The sequence below is a fragment of the Typopeltis vanoorti genome, chromosome 10, assembly GCF_054136105.1.
Source record: "Typopeltis vanoorti isolate ZY-2024b chromosome 10, IOZ_Tvanoo_1.0, whole genome shotgun sequence".
Lineage (NCBI taxonomy): Eukaryota > Metazoa > Arthropoda > Arachnida > Uropygi > Thelyphonidae > Typopeltis > Typopeltis vanoorti.
In genome coordinates, this window is record NC_143558.1 from 90,547,880 (window position 1) to 90,569,044 (window position 21,165).

At 37.6% G+C, this 21,165-nt stretch overlaps 1 protein-coding gene across 2 annotated transcripts in view; it reads right to left on the bottom strand.

Annotated features, from left to right (window-relative positions):
* LOC150102584 (inactive ribosomal protein S6 kinase delta-1) overlaps positions 1–21,165 on the bottom strand; it is a 519,967-nt gene that overhangs the window by 207,416 nt on the left and 291,386 nt on the right. For both annotated transcript variants that reach the window (XR_016548936.1, XM_090399211.1), the window contains exon 10: positions 3,929–4,176. Coding sequence is in view for 1 of the 2 variants with exons in the window: in XM_090399211.1 (XP_090255337.1) it covers positions 3,929–4,176 (248 nt within the window). In the remaining variant the exon portion in view is untranslated. The remainder of the gene's footprint in view (positions 1–3,928; positions 4,177–21,165) is intronic.

The window sequence follows — 21,165 nt, forward strand, 5'->3', positions numbered from 1 at the left end:
GACGATCTATCCATGAAAACTTACACCTCGTAAGGGATCTCATAAGCATAGCCAACAACAGTGAAACAATGGGTCTTGTAACACTAGACGAAAAAAAAGCCTTTGACTGCATTGCACACCTATACCTGTTCAGCTGCTTGAAAGCCTTCAGCTTTGGTTCAGGCATCATTCATTCTATTAAGAAGTTGTATGCCAAAGCACACTTTTGCATGAAAATAAACAACAGACATACCATAACTGTACCTTACAGCAGAGGTATTAAACAAGGCTCTCCACTTTCTGGTCCTCTTTACACAATTGCCATTGAGCTCTTTTTGTGTAGATTAAGCATGCTGCTTAGGACATCCTGTCCTAAACTTTCCTACCAAACCATAACCTTGACAGCATATGCTGATGATGTTACAATTATAGCCTGCAAAGAAGAGGATTTCCATAACATACAAACAGCATACCAATAATAACAAGCAGCCTCAGGAGCCAAACTAAATGCACATAAAAACCACAGGACTGTGGTGTGGCAAATGGAAAAACCGAATCGATTCCCCAATGTCTGGTCAATGGTCTGCAGAGGGAAACAAATACCTGGGGATTTACCTAGGAAACAAGCCCCCTTATATGGATAAGAACTGGGAAACATTAAATAAACATTTCAAGCCAGTACTAGGAGAGTGGGCAGCAATATGAGCCTCTGCCTCCACAAGAGGAAGAACAATAATTGTTAACCAAATAGTGACCAGTGTCCTTTGGCATACACTAAAGATTCTCATACTACCAGTGCAATTCATCAAACAAATAAAGTCAACCATCTATCGATTCATACGGAACAAAACAAACTGGCTTTCCTACTCCAAGCTATGTACTTCTCTCAAAGATGGAGGACAAAACTTGACCTCCATGGACAATAGGATAACAATGTTCCACACTCGATTTCTCCTTAATTCCCTACAACAGGAATTAGCACACAAATGCACCACTGAATATATTTTCACCTCTGCCACTAGAGGTCTCTCTCTCTCTCTCTCTCTCTCCACAACCTTAAGAATGACAACAGTGCACAGCCAGTGAATCTAACAAACTTCTATGAAGATTCCATTTGAAGATGGAAGAGGCTAAACCTCCTGCACACAGTGAAGACAGCATCCCTTCCTGAAATCCCCATGGAACCCATCTTCCACAACACGATGGTAAGAAACCTGATCACTCAGAAAGAGATTTTCTTTTCTCCATGGAGCTGGCGAGGCATGAAGATCTTGGGTGACATTCTTTCTACGAGCCTCACCTGGCACTTTCCAAATTTGCTTGAAAACCTGGAATATGGGAATCAGGCTGAGCAGATACACGCTGTAAAGGCCACTTTTCAACTTGCTATGCCTGATGGCATAACGGAAGAGGGGCTTAGCCCTCCTAACTCAGAAGATCCAGTGCCTATCTCTCTGATGTAAACTAATAATTCATGGGGGAAACTTACACCCAGCAACACTAACAAAATCTACAGCACTCTAATACAACAGTCGAACCAAAGCACTTTATTGGAAAATCCTGCATCATCCCACCAAACACCATTTCAATGAGATCTACCATATCACACAAGAGTCATCAAACCCGACACAGATATTCAGTGGCACAATGTATTACCTACTCCAACTATATTATGAAAATTTAATTCAGATATCTCAGATAACTGCCTGTTCTGCTACCAATCAGGAACAGTCCGGCATATCTACTTGGAATGCCCAGTCAACATCCAATTAATCAGTTTGTCTCGGGAAATGGCAGCTCTCACCTGTGGTAGTCTTCATACATAAGAGGAGTATTTCAATCTCATCCATGCAGAGTCAAATAATCATTCATTCTGCAATTACCTCTTCATCACTGTGAAAGCGGTAATATACAGCTTCTACCTCAGACATACAAGACCAGACAGCACAGCAACTTCACAGAAAGGCAGCTAACTACTCCTTGCAGCCTCCAAACAAAAGGTGAGAAGTCGGATTCTACACGAGCATCACCACTAAAGGCTAAACAACACCTTAGATCTTTTCCAACAAGACCAAGACTGGAATCCACGGAATCAACTCCTGGCTGAGCAGGGTGACTGCATCATAGTCCACTTTCCAGCATAGAAGTGACACACCCCCCCACAAAGAAAGGGGAAGAAAGGTTTTCTGTGCTTAACAGTGCAAATATTAATCAGCTGTCACTTTCATGTAAATAGATAATATTGTCCTATAGTAACTGCTATGTTCTTCCACATACATGTCAGATTTTATGTTCTTATACCGTATCATGTCAAATAACTGTTAATGGAATTAATTAAAAAAAAAAAATGTAATTCACCTTAATAACTGATATTTCGATGTAACATACCTCAACAAGAGTATGAGCATGTAACCTCTCTGCCTGACTGCAGAGAACCAAAAACTGGTCAATCCCATACATAAGATTGTTATGTTTACAATAAAAAAAATATATCTATCTATCCATATATATATACACACACACACACACGCACCCACACACATACTTGAGTGGCCACTTTATTAGGAACACCTCATTTAGGAAAATAAATTGTTCCTGAAGATTTTGAGTCATGTTGCTGCAGTTTGTAAAATAAATCAGGAAGACAGACATCCAATAGTTCTGTATTTTGTATGTGATGCATCAGAATGGGTAAAGGCCATGACTAAAGTGACTTTTCAAAAGGTGCTTTTTCCAGTATCTCACGAACATCTACTCTTTGGAAATTTTCATGCGCAACAGTATTTAGGGTGTACTAGAAGTGGTGTAATAACCACACAACTTTAAGCCAATGGCAGTCCTGTGGATGCAAACTGTTCAAGTGCAGAGAAGAATGACATGAATTGTGAAACATGACTTGAGGACCACAGCCTGTCAAATCACAGCTCACTATGACAGTGATAGTCAGAACATTATCTTGGAGTGCACAGTTCATCACATGCCATCATAGATGGAATACAGGAGTAGATAACCATCCTGGGTCACAATGCTGTCAGCTAAGAACAGAAAGATGCAGCTTCAGTGAGCACATGATCAATAGTGGACAGCTGACGAGTGGAAAAATGTTGCCTGGTCTGGATGAATCCTGGTTTGTACTGTATCATACTGATGGCAGAACCAAAATATGGCAGCAACAATGGAGACTTTTTACAATGAGTCCTTTTCACTCCATTTCATATCAAGAAAGCAGTCCCCATACCATTTCACCCCCTGCTGTCTGCCTGAGGTATTGCTACTTGGCAGGAAGGATTCATGGCCTCTTGGCACACTAGGTCCACCAGTTGAACAACATCTGAATGCCACAGCCTATCTTAACATTGTTGCTAATCATGTTCATCCATTCATGGCTGCAGTTTACCCATTGCTAAATGGGTACTTCTAGCAAGACAATGCAGCATGTCACAAAGCATATAGTATGTTGAAGTCATTTGAGGAATATGACAGCGAGTTTCCTTTACTTCAGTGGCCAGCTCAGTCTACAGATCTCAACCCAATAGAGCATCTCTGGAATGAAGTGGAATGAGCAGTTTGCTGCAGCAATGTACCACCATCCAATCTAAAACACTTCAGAGGAATATTTAGATACTTAGTTGAATCAGTGACACAAAGAATACAGGGTACTTAAAGTGGATCTTAAAGCAAAAATGGGGGGGGGGGGTCCCAATCATTATTAAATGCTGTTCCTAATATAACTCAGTGCACACACACACACACATTTATATATTTTCACTATGAGGAATTCTATTCTACTCCTCATACATATGTATTTCCCATTACCACAGCACCTTACCAAAATCACAATGGATAATGGCTGATGATAATGATATGTTAATAGAGACTCATCGATATAATACAAGATAAATGTTACATATCTTCTTTCAGTAATAAAATGAAATGCATGCAAACTTACTGCCAAATAATTCCCATTACATGTAATTCAGAAAGCGCCAGGACTATTTCAGCAGCCCAAACTTTAACACACGATTCAGGTAAAGCAATATGTGTTGCTGTTATCTGGGATGCAACAAGGTCTAGTTGCTTAAATACTTCAGACAGGTTTCGTACTTTCAAGGAAGAAGCTATCTCTAGGCTACCAGTTGAGGCTGACAGACATATCCTTCCTTCAGTATGATAAATCTTCTGCAAACTTTGCTCATCCTATAATAAAAACATGTGCTGAAATTCATCATACATTCATTGAACTGGCTTTCAAAAATGGCAACATAATTATGAATTCATTTAATTTCTCATTCCTTAAAAAGCTGGTATAGACAACAATCACAGTAAATATGAATAAAGAAGACAAACAAATATGTCTCCACTCAGCAGTAGTGTATAATATTTATCTCAATCATCCTATGACTAGATGCATTTGCAATGGCCAACAGGGATTTTTTTTTTTTTTTTTAAGGATCAAAATAGATGTATCCTGTGCATTTTAGGGTGTAGAATTTTTTTACAAAAATGTTATAAACTTTATAGAATTATTATAATTTTTTTTAAAAATGAAACGGCATAAAAATGTATTTTGGTAAAATGAATGCAAATATATACAATATTCAATAAGTAAAAAATCTTAAGTATTTTAAAAAATACAAATTTAAAAGAGCGCAAAAAGAAGCATTCCCCACCCCTTCTTCTTCTAAGCATCTTCACGTGTTGCTCTTCGAAAAAAACCAAAATTTTCATCCATACCAGCATTCCATTTAACCTTGTTTTTGGTTACTCAATTACTATGATGATCACCAGATCATTGTAGTAACAGATCATTATCATTTGAATAATAATAAAAAAAAATGAATGAAAATTATAACAAAAAATTAAATGAAAAATATTAAAATGATGTGCATAATAACCGACATTTATTTTTCCATTTTTGTGGGTGTCACATCTAGGTAAGCATTCACCAATTCATGAAATGATAGTCAATCACTGAAAATTGGCAGTAGTAGTATTATTGACCAAGACCTCCACAGAGTGACAAGATTCACTGTAGTAGATCCATTTTAGACAACACAAAGCCTATTATTATTATTACGGGCAACTCCAAGTAGTCCACAGACTTATCGAGGGTGGCCCTAAACATCATGTCCATCACAACTATTCGACATTCACACAGTATCTATCATACTTTGCCTTGAACTCATTCACTGTCATTGCATCCACAACAGACTCTGGCAACTTATTCCACTCATTCACCACTCTAAAAGTAAAAAACCCAGCTCTAACACCCTTACTAACCACACTCTTGCCCAGTTTCCATGGATGTCCCCTAGTCCTCCCACCACCAGTCCTGTTCTCAAAAATATCCTCTGAATTAATCCTATAGAAACCCTTCAGCAATTTGAATGTCTCAATCATATCTCCCCTTTTTCCGGCTATCAACCAATTTCTGCAACCCACAAATCTTCAACCTGTTTTCATTAGATTCATTCCATAGACCTGTTATCATCTTGGTCACTCGCCTCTGGATCCTCTCAACCTCCTCCCCTTCAAGATGAAACCTAGGTGACCAGATCTGGGCACAGTAGTCGAGATGGGGTCTTATCAAGGCTCGATACAGCAGAACAATGGCTTGCTTATCTCTGCTCGTCAAAGTATTCTTCAGCATCCAAGTGATTTGATGAGCTGATTTAGCCACTTTTGCAATGTGCCCCTAAACTTCAACTCCCTATCCACCAACACTCTCAAATCCTTGGCCTCATCAATCTCCTGGAGTATAGTTCCACCAATGTGATATACTGCTGCTAATCTTTTCGCCCCAAAATGCATAACCTTACATTTTGCCACATTAAATCGACATCCATTCTCCTTAGCCCAGTCCTCCAAACAACTATCCAAATCATCCTGCAAAATTTTGACATCCTGTGCACTCACTATTGCTCTACCCAACTGTGAATTGAACAGTAGTGGTCCAAGAACAGAACCCTGTGGCACACCACTAGTCACAGGTCATCTTTTGGACTCTACTCCTGAATAAACCACTCTCTGATATCTCTCCATCAACCACCCTCCTATTCATCTCACCAACCTTATATCCATCCCCATATGCTGCAATTTACTGATTAGAATTCCATGTAGTATCTAGTCAAAAGGCCTTAGCAAGGTCCAGTAAAATCACTGTAAACTCATTATCATTATCCAGTTCAGCCGTCACTGTGTTATAAAATGTGAGCAAGTTACTGAGGCATGATTTACCCTTCATAAAACCATGCTGTCCCTCATACAGTATCCTAATTTCATCTATCCAATCCTGTATTTTCCTCTTGACTATTTTCTCCAAGACCTTGACAACGGATTCCTGAAATACTGATCGGTCGGTAATTTACAACAGCAGTCTTGGAACCTCCTTTATGCAGTGGAACTATTTTCCCCTCTTTCTACCCCCTTGGGACTAACCCAGACCTGAGACTCAAATTAAACAAAATGGTCAAGGGCACTGACAATTCTTTAGTCGCTTCACGTACAACACAAGCTGGTATACCATCCAATCCCACAGATGTGTTGACATTGAGGTTTTGTAATAGACTATTCATCTCCACTTCATTCACCACAATTCCCATATAAGATGTTGGTTCTTTCATTCCTGCAATGTCACCACCTGAATGATATACTCTTGTAAAGTGCTCGCTCAGTAATTCCACTATATCATCTGATTCGTTTACCTCCCTACCATCGGCATTCTTTAAAATCATTCTACTGTATACGTTTTTTCTTTTACTTGCAACATATTGAAAAAACTGTTTGGGATTCTCTTTAGCCTGCATGGCTATTGTTCTTTCATAATCCGCTTTTTCTTTTCTTACCACATTCGTTACAGTTCTGGCCTGCGCTTTGTACCGATCATGTGCCTGCCGATCACCTTTCTCCTTAAATTCCCTCTACAGTTGTTTCTTTTTTTTGCAGCTCAAGCTTAATGGTATTATTCATCCATTTAACCCCTACTTGATTTATTATTCGGACTCTAGGTATACGGGTCAGTCATTGCTTCCTGCAAACACTTCTTAACCGCCTCCCATGCACTATTAACCCTTGCAGTTTTACATGCCATGACACTGAACCAATCAAATTCTTAGGCTTGTCATACTTACCAGCCTGATAAATCCTTTAGCCACCTCCCAAGTCAAGACCCGATGATCACTCTCACCAATTGGTGGCAATGTGGTCATATTCGTTACAGCCAAATTCTCAGCTGCAATTACTAGGTCAAGCACTCTCTGATCCCTAGTATGTTCCATTACATGCTTTTGCAGATAGTTATCCCGTAATAATCGCATAAAATCCAATTCCTTCCACTCATGTGTCCTCTCCTCCTTCCAATCAATGATACCATAGTTGAAATCTCACATAATAATTACCCTCCTTCCATTCACTTCTTCTATTTGCTTATGCATACTATCTCCAACATCTATTCCATCACCTGGTCTATAGCAGCACCCAATTGTATATTTTGTTCTCCTAGCCTCAATCTCACACCAAATAGTCTCAAATCTGATCTTTTCTCTATCCTGCAGTTAAACTTCTATTCTCCTTGGCTGAAGCTCATCAGCTATCATCAATAACACTCCTCCCCCATTTTATTCTCCCTGTCACTCCTGAACACACTATACCCCTCACATTCAATCCCACTAGCTATATCATCTTCTGTCAGCTATATTTCACTAATGCCAATAACCTGTGACCTGGAAGTGCCAACCAAGGCCAAAAATTCTTCCTTCTTGTTCCTAATACTTCTGGCATTAGTATATATGAATTGCAGAAGCCCATTTGTCCCATCTCTATTTTGATGTCTTATACTAACTATCCCATTCTAATTTTTGTCCTTCGTACTCACTCGGGCATATTACACACATTCATACACTCAACTGTCTCCCTAAAGTCTGCATATCTACGTCCCTCCCCTCTTAATAACTCTAGTTTCCCTAATTCTGCACATCCACTTCATTCAACAGCACCTTTTCAAGTCTCCGTACACCCAATCCATTCAAATGCAAACCATCCATCTTATATAAATCCTTTTGCCCATCGAACTCACTCCACACGTCCACAAATTCCACACCACTCCTTCTGCATAATCTGTGCATAAAGTCACTAGCAATTTCGGCCCTCCTTCTATACTCTTCACTGTCATACTGCAGCAACAGACTCACCATCCTAACTCTCTCATTCATTCTTCTCTTTTGCTACCTCAAGTAATTCCTTCAAATCCTCTCTCATAGCCATTTTGTCTCCTTTCAAATCATTCATTCCTGCTACTACTATCAATTCTTTCACCCTCTGCTTTTGCACTCTAATAGACCCGCTTACATCCTTAATGTTCGCACCAGATTGGTACGATTTTGTCAAACTCTCATCTATCACACCTCTTACTAAAGACGCTCACAATCATACTCTTATTTTTCTTATCATACTTTTGCTGTTTATTAGTTGGTACGCTCGGTAGACATTTTTGCCAACGCTCCAGCTGCCAATTCGCCGTATGTATCGCCCCGCACCACCGTGCGATCTCACTCATTGCATCTGTATCATCATTTTTATTATCCGTTAATCCATTCATTCGTTCTGTATTTTTACCTTCATTCTCACTTTCAACGCCGCTTTCACAGCTATCTGCTACTAATTCGCAAATATCACTATTCATACCTCTCATATCACTATTTTTTTACATTCTGACTTTCAACAACGATATCACTCTCATGACCTGAAACACACTTTAAATCCTCACATTCCTTACACTTTCTGCATACATTCACTCCACTATCATTGTCTAACCAGACTCCAACCGCTCTCCTCAAAGCATACATCTTACAAATGGTACACTGAATAAACTCCTTTATATTAAAATTTTTGAACAAAGATGGCGATCTGGACGCCATTGTATTCCTTCTTATCGCCGCCATGTGCACGCTATTAATCGTATCTATCAAATTACTAATTGAAATAACTCATAAAACACACAAAAATCACACAGACACGCTAAGATACGACAAGTAAACAATACTACGTAAGATTCAAGCAAATTTACCAATTATTACTTAAAATAATACTTATCTTTTCAGGCACTCTCTACAAACACTACATACCATGTAGCCCTTTCATACCATTCCTTAAACTAATGCCATGTCTGCACACTCACCACTCTCTCAGGCAATGCATTCCATGATCCTATAACTCTCCATACAAAACAGCTAATTTTCACCCTCTTACCACTGCTTCCTCTCAACTTTCCGGGGTGGTTCTTTGCCTTGTTCTACTATATGGAAAATCACCCCAATATCAATTTGGTAAATACCTCTCATCAGTTTGGCTATCTCAATCATATCATCCCTTCATCTTCTATTCAATTCACCAAATGTTTGCCCTTAGTTTATCTTTATAACCAGCATTCCACAGTCAATATTATTTTTGCTATCTGCCTTTCCATGGTTACTTCATTTCTTTCACAGTAACCCAGATAAAGTCTGATCTAGGCTTTATACAATAGAACCACCACCCTCCAATATCTACTGACAAGATCTTTCTCTGAACTGCAGACATCATCTATGTTGTCTTCATCACCTTCACAATGTCTCCTAAACTTTTTCCTGATTTACCAATCACCCCAAGACAAAATCAGATGACAGAAAATTAGCTAAGCAGGCAAAATGAAATCCAAAAGAAGAGTTTTTTCATTATGTAGCAAGTAAGAGATAAAATGACTAAGGAAGGATGACTTTAATCAATGCTGATGGTAGGAAGGTAACAGAGGCAAAAGGGATAGTGGAGTTGTTGAGTGATCATTTTGCAAAAGTGTATCATCCAGGTAGAGATTTCTGTTGATGATGTGACAGAAAGGGATTTGTTTATTTTTTTTTTAACAGTGCTCCTACCCACAAAAGGTTATTTCCAAATCTACAGTATATTTTGTACTGTGGGAGGACTAAGAATATTTTATTTTCTAATTTTATTAATTTTATATATTTTTTTAAAATTATTTTTACATAGTACAGAAACCCAGCTTTAGAGTCCAGACATGGCACTTTTTCAAGTCACTTCAAGCCTCTAATAATCAGAGCAGTGGTCTCACACTGTGCAATGAAATTCACCTCACACCTAAAGGCAATCACAAATATCCATGCCTACAGGGGGATTCAAACCCAATGCCTGTTGGTTGGAGAGCAGGTTTACTAACTACTCATCCAACCAGGACAGCATATTAACCAGGCATGTCAAAATTGAGATAAATGCACCAATTCAGCATATTGAAAAATATCAATCTAAATACAGCAGCGTGACTGGATGGCATATCAGCCAGTGTACTATGTGAATGTGCAAGGGAATTGGCATTGTGCAAGTGAATTGGCATTGAATCTGATGAAGTTGTTCAATCTAAGTCTCAGCTCTGGCAGTGCTCCAGGGGAGTGAAAAGAGGGTAAGATAGTTCCTTGCATAAAGGTGGCTCCAAGACAGAGGTAGCAAATTACAGATCAATTGATATATCATGTGTACTTGTTAAAGTATTGGAAAAGTTGGTTAAAGGTAAAATCCAATAGTGGGTGGATAGGGATACGATACTCTGTAGTGAACAGCATGACTTTGTCAAGTGTAGACCCTGTAGTAATTTATTCACATTTTATAATAAAGTGACAACAGAATTAGATAAAGGAAATGGCTACACCATGATACTGCTGAACTTTGCAAAAGCATTTGACAGAATACCACATGAAAAACTATTACAAAAGTTGGAACAAATGGGAATGAATACAAGGTTGATGGCATAGATGGGGTGGCATGGCGAATGAGGGTAATAAGTGGAGTGCTCTAGGACCACTGCTCTTTAATGTGTATATTAATGATATAGCAGAAGATTTGAGATGGGGGGGGGGGGTTCAGTTGTTTGCTGATGATGCAAAACCAGGCAGGGCAATAGTTGATAATGGTGATGTAGCTATCCTGCAGGATGACTTAAATAAATTGGCATTGTGGGTGAAGAATTATGATTGCCAATTTAATGTTGCCAAATATAAGGTTATGTACTTCAGGTTGAAAAGATTACATAGTGCACATCATACTGCTGGTATTTGATTGAAGGAAACTAATGAGGCAGGAAAGTTGGGGATAATGGTAGACAGTGTTGTAGTTCAGAGGCCAGATTGCAAAAGTTGGTAAAATAGTTCGAAGGATTAACAGAATGCTGAAAAACATGCTTACAAGTATAAAGATAGAGAAGTCACTGTCCCTCTTTATAGGGCTATGATTTGGCCACATCTTGACTACTATGCACAGATTGGGTACCTGGATTTCTTGGGGATCAGAAGATGGTAGAGAGGATTCAGAAATGAGTGATCAAGTTGGAGAAAGGTCTCTAGAATGCTCACTATAAGTATAGGATAATAATTTGTAGGCAGAAAAGAGGGGGGAGACATGATAGAAACCTATAACATATTAAAAAATTTAATAAAATTTTTATAAAATTGATACAAACAAAATTTTTCTATACATGACAAACAGTGAGAGAACTAGGGGGTTATCTATGGAGGTTGTGTATGAGTTGGTTAGTATGGATGTGCAGACTTTTTTGTATAGAGAGGAGTAAATGAGTGGAATAGATTGCCAGAATTAGTTGTGAGTTATCTGACAAGTGAATGAGTTTAAGGAGAGGTATGATAGGTATTAGCTGTATAAAAGTTAGATGGGTCTCACATGATGAGTCTCTGAACTCCATGGAGATACCGTATAATAATAATAATAATAACAGAATACTTACAGAGGAAGAGTTTCCAAATTCTTGGCATAAATCAGTTGTCATTGCTATCCTAAAAGCAAGAAAGAATACAATACAAGAAAACAATTATCAACTTACTGCTCTGACTAGCTATCTTGTAAGTTATTAGAGAAAATGGTAAATGTGAGACTTCTCTGGTATTTAGAAAGCAACAATCTTCTCTCCAGTACACAATGCGGCTTTGGTAGATATTGTTCAACTTTGGACCATTTGGTCCATTGAGAAACTTGTATAAGAGATGCATTCCTGAAACAAGAACAACTGGTTTCAGTGTTCTTTGACATGGAAAAAGCTTATAATACAGCCTGGAGATATGGCATATTAAAAGATCTCTGAAACCTACATCTCATTAAAAAATAGAATAGTAAAAAAGACTCAGGAGAAATTTTTTTTATACATTTTTATCACTCAGGAGAAATAGAGCAAAGAATATGGAATGAAAAGAATAAAGATGAAAAATGAAAAGAGCTAGTATAATCAGAAGAAGAAGAAGGCCCCTCCCTCCACCATGAAGTGCCCCACATGGATGGGATATTCACAGGAATACAACATTTTGATACATTGTACACATCCCTATTAAATCATGCAATCAAAATATTAAAAAAAAAAAAAACTCATTGAAATTCAAAATGTCAAATTTCAACAAAATCTGGTAAGTTTTTTTTTTTTTTTCCTCTTCCCAAGCAGAGTTCAGGAATAACTTGAGTGCATGCAGATGAACTAAACAAATATTAAAATAGATGCGAATGTAAAACATTTATAAACTTCATATAAGGATAATAATTATGGCTACAGGGAATAATTAATTTAAAAAATTATTAAATGGGGTAACAAGTAATAAAATCATATAAAATATCCATAAGAAACACAATCTGGGGATGGAACAGGATCAGAAACATGAAATGTGTAAAGGTAGCTGGAGTAGATAATATCTAAAAACTGAAATATAATAATACCCTTCTTTACGACACTTCATGATGATCTGCTCATATGGTGCTTTTCAATTATATCCAATGTCCATTTATAAGATACTGCTTTCACTCATATACTGCTTTAGAATTCTGACTAATGCCCATTTGCTCATATGATGATTTTAGTGACAGGACACTGCTCTGAACCAAATGATGTGCGATATTAGTGAACTCAGTTTATTTACAATGTTGTTGCTCACTACTTCTCTGCATATTGGTGTTTTGCTGTGAATTATAATATGTTTATAATTTTATTTATTTTATTGTTGTTAATAAGTTTCTAATTATAGACCAGTCTGTATAACTGCAGTTGTGGTCAAGGTTTTGGAGAGATTGCTTAGGAATAGAATACAAGCTTGGGTTGATGGACATAGCATTCTTTATGATGGTCAGCATGGATTTGTAAAGGGTATCCTGTTTTAGCAATTTTCTTGCATTTTATGATAGGGAAACAGGTGTGTTAGATAAGGAAGAATCATATACAGTGATATTCTTGGAATTTGCGAACATGTTTGATAGATTACCACGTGATAGGTTGGTGTACAAGCTGCAGAGGATGGGAATAGTATATTGGTTAGATGGATCCGAGATTGACTCTCTGAACGATACCAGCAGGTTGTGTATGATGGAACAATGTCTCAAAAAAGGTGGTTAATCAGTAGCATGCTCCTGGGCCCTGTTCCAGGGGCTACTGCTGTTTAACTTGTTTGTAAATTTAACCTTAAACATACACATGTGACCACAGTACTTAAATTATTTAATGAGTAAATATTTCATCCCAAGTATCTTAGGACATTGTCAGTACAGTAATTTCAAACAATACTTAGGAATAACACATAGTAGGGAACATGGCTTACAATGGAATCCCACTATGCGTGCAGTAGCATGATATAGAATTAAATTAAAATATATCTGATAAAAAATAAATTAGATTAAATTAAAATAAATAACATACATAAATTTATTTTACACAATTAAGAATGACAATTTCCCAAACTTTAGGGATAGTAAGAATGTCATTCCGGTTTAGATTGGGTCTGTGACGTAGGGCATCAGCACTTTCATATAAATGCTCATGTTTATATAAGGATCTATGTAGAAGTTTGGTGTTTTTCCACTGGATTCTATGGTTTAGGTTTTCAAATCCATGTCGTGCGAGGGCAGATTTGTGCACTTTGATAAGACAGATATGATCTTGATGTTCAGAGATGCGTTTACTAATAGATCTCCCTGTCTATCCATAGTAAGACATCTTACTATGGATTCTTGACACACGTTCGGAGATGAATTGTGAATGTAAAACGGCCTGAGAAGGACAGAAGTGGAGATAGAACCATCTTCTTTTCGTTGGATGTGTAAATCCAGAAAGGAGATACCCTGTGAAGATTCTTTTTCTAGTGTGAATTTGATGTAAGGATGAAAAATGTTATTATTATTATTATTACGAGTATCTCAATGGAGTCAGTAGACTCATCGCGGGAGACCCAAACTAGCCAAAACAATATCAGCCATATCTCTTCTTGAATTCATTTACAGACGAAGAGCTCACAACTATGTCAGGCAATGAATTCCACTCATTCACCACCCCCCAGGCAAAAAACCTTGTGCTCACACCCTTGTTAACCACACTCTTCTTTAATTTCCAGGGATGACCTCTTGTTCTTCCATCACTATCACACAGCTGAAACATTTCCCCTGCATCAATCTTATAAAAACCTCTTAATAATTTAAATGTTTCTATCATATCCCCTCTTCTCCGTCTATCAACCAACGTCTGCAATCCACAAGCTCTCAATCTATCAATGTAGGGAGCATTTTTTACATCACTCACCAACTTAGTCACTCTTCTCTGAACCCTCTCCACAGCCTCCTCATCTCCAAGGAATCCAGGTGACCAGACCTGAGCACAGTAATCCAAATGTGGAAGTATCAACACTTCATAAAGGGGAATAATAACCTCTTTATCTCTGGATGTCAGTGTGTTCCTCAACAACCAAGTAATCCTATGTGCAATCTTGGACACCTTAGCAATGTGTCCCCTGAACTTCATCTCCCTATCTACCAACACCCCTAAGTCCCTAGCCTCATCAAAAATCTTGGAGTACTGTTCCATCAATGTAGTACACAGCTGGTAATCTTTTAATCCCAAAATGCATAACTTTACACTTTTCCAGTTTACTGGAAAAGTTCTTACACTTTTCACAGAGTGTAGAATTGAACTGACATCCATTACCTTTTGCCCATTCTATCAGCTTATTTAAATCATCCTACAAACTTTCAACATCAGCTTGATTTTTTATTGTGCTACCCAACTTTGCATCATCAGCAAACAACTGAATATCTCCCTTGAAGCCATTTCCTATATCATTTATATACAAATTAAACAACAATGGCCCATGCAGAGAGCCATGAGGCACACCACTGGTCACCTGGACTCGGCTTCTCCATACACCACCTTCTGGTATCTCTCCCTGAGCCATTCTCAACTATATCAACAGATATAGTTGAAAGTTTATTTTTCACTTGGTTAGACTATAATAAATTTAGTTTAATCCTTTATCCAAGTGTGAGGAAACAAAGTCCCGGTGTTGTACTACCTTACCCCAGTCCTGAAGATATTTTCGGGCACAAACTTTGTTTGCTCACACTTGGATAAAGGATTAAACTAAATTTATTATAAACAGATATAGTCTTGTTCAGAATGACTCCCAATGGTAAATACGTCATCAACATACCATAGCCAAATTTTTGGTTTAGGTTCAAATGTGAACATTTTTTCTTCAAGGTATTCCAGAAAAAGGTTGGCTAAGTTTGGTGATAAGGGAGAGCCCATTGCTGTTCCTTCCTCTTGCTTGTAATTTTTTCTTTCCATTGAAGTATCTGGATGTAATAACAAATTTGAATAATTTAACACTATCAGATGGAAATTTTTGAGTTATCAAGTCTATTGTTTCCTTGTGGGGGATATTAGTAAAGAGGGAGAAAACTTGAAACTAATTAGCATGTCTGTTTCTGACAGTTGAATGTCTTTTATTTTTGTGTGAAACACTGTGGAATTTTTAATTGATGAGGCTGAGTGGCCTATGAGAGGATGGAGAAGGTTAGACAAAAATCTTGATAATTTGAAAGTCAGGCTGCTAATAGAATCCACAACAGGTCTGAGTGGAAAGTTGTTCTTGTGAAAAAATTTAGGTAAACCAATATTCTAGGAGGCCTAGCATTGTATGTTCTGAGTTTTTTTATGGTTTCTTGATCTAAGGAAGTCGTTTCATCTAGTAACTTGTTGAGTTTCTTGAGCTGTCTTTTTGTTGGATTATAATCAAGTTGGGAGTATGTATTTTGATCTTGAAGTAATAAATTCATTTTACAGTCATATGAATTGGTATCTAAGACAACAGTGGTATTTCCCTTGTCAGCTCTGGTGATGACTATGTTTTCATTTTGTTTTAAGGAAACAACTCAAAACATCATCAGTCACTTTCCCACACATCAACCTAGACAAGAACAAGCCCGTAGGATTCCCATACCATATGTCAAAGGCATCTCTGAATGTCTGTCAAAAATTATGAAGAAATGCAAACTTGCTGCTACCTACAAATCAATTAACCAGATCTATAATTTGTTACCTTCTCCTAAAGACAAACTCTCACCTTTCAGGCTACCTGGCATTTATGAAATTTCATGTTACTGTAAGATGTCTTACTATGGACAGACAGGGAGATCTATTAGTAAAAGCATCTCTGAACATCAAGACCATATCCATCTTATCAAACCGTACAAATCTGGCCTTGCACAACATGGAGTTGAAAACCCAAACCATAGGATCCAGTGGAAAAATACCAAAATTCTACATAGATCCTTATATAAACATGAGCGTTTATATAAAGAAAGTGCTGAAGCCCTACGTCACAGACACAATCTGAACCAGAATGACGTTCTTACTTTCCCTAAAGTTTGGTAAATTGTCATCCTTAATTATGTAAAATAAATTTATGTATGTTATTTTATTTTAATTTAATCTATTATTTTTATCAGATATATTTTAATTTAATTCTATATCATGCCACTACACACATAGTGGGATTCCATTGTAAGCATACACCCTAACTGTATGTTATTCCTAGTTTTGTTTGAAATTACTGTACTGACGATGTCCTAAGATACTTAGGATAAAATATTTACTCATTAAATAATTTAAGTACTGTTGTCATGTGTGTATGTTTAAGTTATGAATACTCCACAGGTTTCACTATATAATAAATTGTTTGTAAATGCTATATCATGTGGACTGACTGGGGATATTCAGTTGTTTGCTGATGATGCAAAGTTGGGAAGAATTATAAGTAGCACTGCTGATGTTAATTCCTTTCAGAAATATTTGAATAGACTTTTGACTTGGACAAAGGAGTGGGATTATAGTTTTAATATCAATAAGTTCAAGTTGTTGCATTTTGGAGTGCAGAAATATAAGGCTGTGTACTATATCAACAGTGGTGTATTGCAGGAAGTGGATGAAATTAGAGATTTGGGAGTGATGGATGACATATTGCTAATGTTGCAAAGGTTGAACATCATAGTGCTGCTATGATAAGAAGTACTCTAACATATAGGGATAAGGAAGTGGTTGTACTACTGTATAAAGCACTGATCAGACCACACTTGAACTACTGTGCTCTAATCTGGTCACCTGGATTTCAGTGTGATGTGTAGACACTGGAGAGGGTCCAGAGTCAAGTGACTAATACAATATTAAGACTTTGGATTGCTGGCTATGGAAAGAGAGGTTGAAAAAATGTGAGGGAAAGAAGTGATATGATAAAGCCATTTAAGTTAGAGGATTTTATCTGATTAATTCAGATGGGATTATAAAAATAGTAGAAGGTAAGAGGGGAAAAACTAAAGGCCATCCCCTGAAGTTATGTAAGAGGTGAAGAGGGGTATGAGGAGTAGATTTTTCTACATGGAGAACTGTCAGTGAATGTAACACATTACCAGAACATGTTGTTAATGCAAGGAGTGTTAAGAATTCTAAGATTTAGTATGATAAATATGTCGTCAGTTGAATGAACCTACCATGATGAGTCTGCCAACTCCATGGAAGGTGCAATAATAATAATAATAATTTCTATTAAAAAAATCATGATATTTGGCCATTAGGAACTTCTTTTATTGCACTTACTATTTCTTCTTTAAGTATACTTCAACTTGAATTATTAAGTATGCTAAGGAGTGGAGGGAAAGTACTCTTGTCCCCCTACTACAAGGGTAAAGGGGATGCACAAGACTGTAAGAATTACAGAGGAATAAATTTGATGTCCCACACAATGAAAATCCTAGAAATAGTTCTTGATGGAAGACTAAGGAAAGAGGTGGAGATTGTAAAGGAGCAATTTGAATTCATGCCTGGTTGATTGACAACAGATGCTATCATTGGGTTACGGCAGATGATGGAAAAGTTTTGAGAGAAACAACGGGAGCTACATCTGGTGTTTATTGATCTGGAGAAAGCGTACAATAGAGTGCCAAGTCAAGAAGTCTGAAGGTGTCTGAGGAAGAAGAAAGTACTGGAGAAATATGTCAGGTTGGTGCAGAAGATGTACAGAAATGGGAAGACAACAGTTCGGACCTGCCTGGAAGAGACAGAAAGTTTTCCAGTAACAGTTGGCTTGCATCAAGGGTCAGCATTAAGTCCGTTTCTGTTTAATATTGTGATGGAGGTGGTAATGGAGGAGGTGAGAAAAGACATGCCTTGGACTATGTTGCATGAAGATGATCATGCTCTGTGCTGAATCAAGACAAAAAGTGGCAGCTAAACTGGAAAGTATTGGAAGAGAGAGGTATGCGACTGAGCAGAAGTAAGACAGAGTATATGTGCTGCAAAGTGGATGGCAGCCAGGAGATAGATCTGGAGCTGGAAGGAAATGTCATCAGGAAGGTCAGTGACTTTAGATACTTAAGTTCAACAGTGAAAGAGTATGGAGAAGCTGAGAAGGAAATGGGATGGGGGATACAAGCGGGATGGAGAAACTGAAAAGAGATGGCTGGAGTACTATGCGATAAGAGGGTGCTGATCAATCTAAAAGGCAAAATCTACAGGCCAGTAGTGAGACCAGTTATGACGTATGCTACGGTACTGTGGCCCTGAGGAAAAATAACATCAGCAGGATGGAGGTAGCAGAGATGAGAATGCTTAGGTGGATATGTGGTGTGACCAGAAAGGATTGTCTGAGAAATGACTATGTAAGGGGAATGGTGAAAGTTACAAACTTAGGAGCAAAGATACGGGAGGCAAGGTTGAGATGGTTTGGCCATGTGATGAGGAGGAAGGACAAGTATGTGGGAAGAAAAGTCTGCAGATGGATGTGCAGGGGAGGAGGGAGCACAGGCAACCAGAGAGGAGATGGAGAGAGCTCGTGGAGGAGGAGGACTTGAGGATGAAAAACTTGGATGTAGTTATAGCCCTAGACAGGAGGATGTGGAGGAGACTCACTATAAACAGTGACCCTACTTAAGCAAGACAAGCTACATAAGAAGAAGACTTGTAAGTTTGCAAGCAGTCATTATACAGTTCTGTTAGGTATTCCTTTCATCTTTGTATCTTGTCTTCTGGATTTATAATAACATTCTTATCTTTTAACTGTTGGCTTGTGATTTTCTTTTGGTTATTAAGAAATTTGAATTTTCAATGTAACTGCACAATTTTATTTTCTTTATCTAATTTCTCTACTTCTAGGCAATTATTATTGATCCATCTATGGTTTACTTGTCAACTTTTATTTTTATTTGTCTATCTAACCCAGTGGTCGCGAAAGTGGTCGATATCGATCCCCCAGTGGTCGATGGAGCAAGGTCATGAAAATAGTAACGGAGGCCAATCAAGTAGGCCAAAATGACGTATTTACCAATAAACTGATGTCGGTGGTTCCCACACAGGCTGGCACGGCGGGAGCGAGATTGCAACACGTGCATGGTTGCTTATTTACTTATACTTACACATATTCGATCCCAGTCTCATTTTTGCACATCGACATACAAGTGAGCATTAATGTTCTAAAATTCATCAACATACATATTATAATTCAATCTTTATTCATTCATGAACTAAACTTCTCTATGTTGAAGAATTGAGCAGGGATGGTAGTTTTGTACATCCTATAGAAATACGTGAGTAGGAATATTATTCAGACTTATTACTTTTGCTCACTAACTTCAATTTTAATTATTTTGTTACAACCCTACCAACCACAATAGCAGCTTCAGATTCTAAAAAGAAATGCAGACAATATTCGTTAGAATATTTGAAACTTGGGTTTATTGCTTCATTAAGAAACAAAATGAGGCCTATGTGTCTTCTTTGTGAAAAAACATCTAGTAATGATGCAACGAAACCAGCAAAAATGAAAGATCATCTTCAAAGATTCCATCCCAATAAGGACTTTTTTAAAGAACTGAAAGTGAAATACACACATCGACCAACTATGAAATCATTTATGAAAGCACCTACCGAAGCTGACAATAAACAAGGATTAACAGCCTACTACAATATTTCTTTTAATATAGCAAAAAAAGGTAAACCATATACAATTGCAGAGGACATTGTTATACCCGAAATCAAAGACGTAATTGAAACCATAATGAAAAAAGATTCTGGCCCTGTTTTAAAATGCTTACCATTGAGTGCGAATACCGTGAAAAGACGTATTGGTGAAATGGCTGAAGATGTAGAAAAAACTGTAGTATCAGAACGCAAAAATAGTAAGTTCTCCATCCAACTTGATGAATCTACATTCGACAGTTCGATTTATGGGTAGCATAATGCTACCCATAAATTCCCTCTATCTACCACAGAAGACTACAACAAAACTATCACCATCCCATACATTAAAGGCACATCTGAAAAGATATCTAGGGTGCTTAAAAAACACCAGCTATGCACAGTATTTAAACTTTATGTAAAATTAGCAACTCTCATCTGTTCACCTAAGGACAAATGCACTCCTTTATCACATCCAGGAGTCTATGAAGTGCCCTGTTCTTGCCATCAAGCCTACTACGGACAGACAGGAAGAACTGTGGACATCCGCCTCAGTGAACACAAAAAATATATCCAACACTTTCACTATGGCAGGGGTATCCAGACCATGCTTTGGATACCCCTGCACACAGGATCAATTGGAAAGAAACAAAAGTAATGCACAGAAGCTTCTATAAGTCAGAGAGGTTGTTCCTGGAATCAACAGAAGCCTTAAAACATACTCCAAACCTTAACAAGTATGGCTGTATAAATCTACCAAAGATTTGGGAGACAGTCATTCTAAGACCAAATTAATATTTAAAAAAAAAAAAAAAATCAGCTAACGCCTTTTTATTCCCGTATACGGGAGTAGGCGAGGCCATTTAGCCCTATCTAAC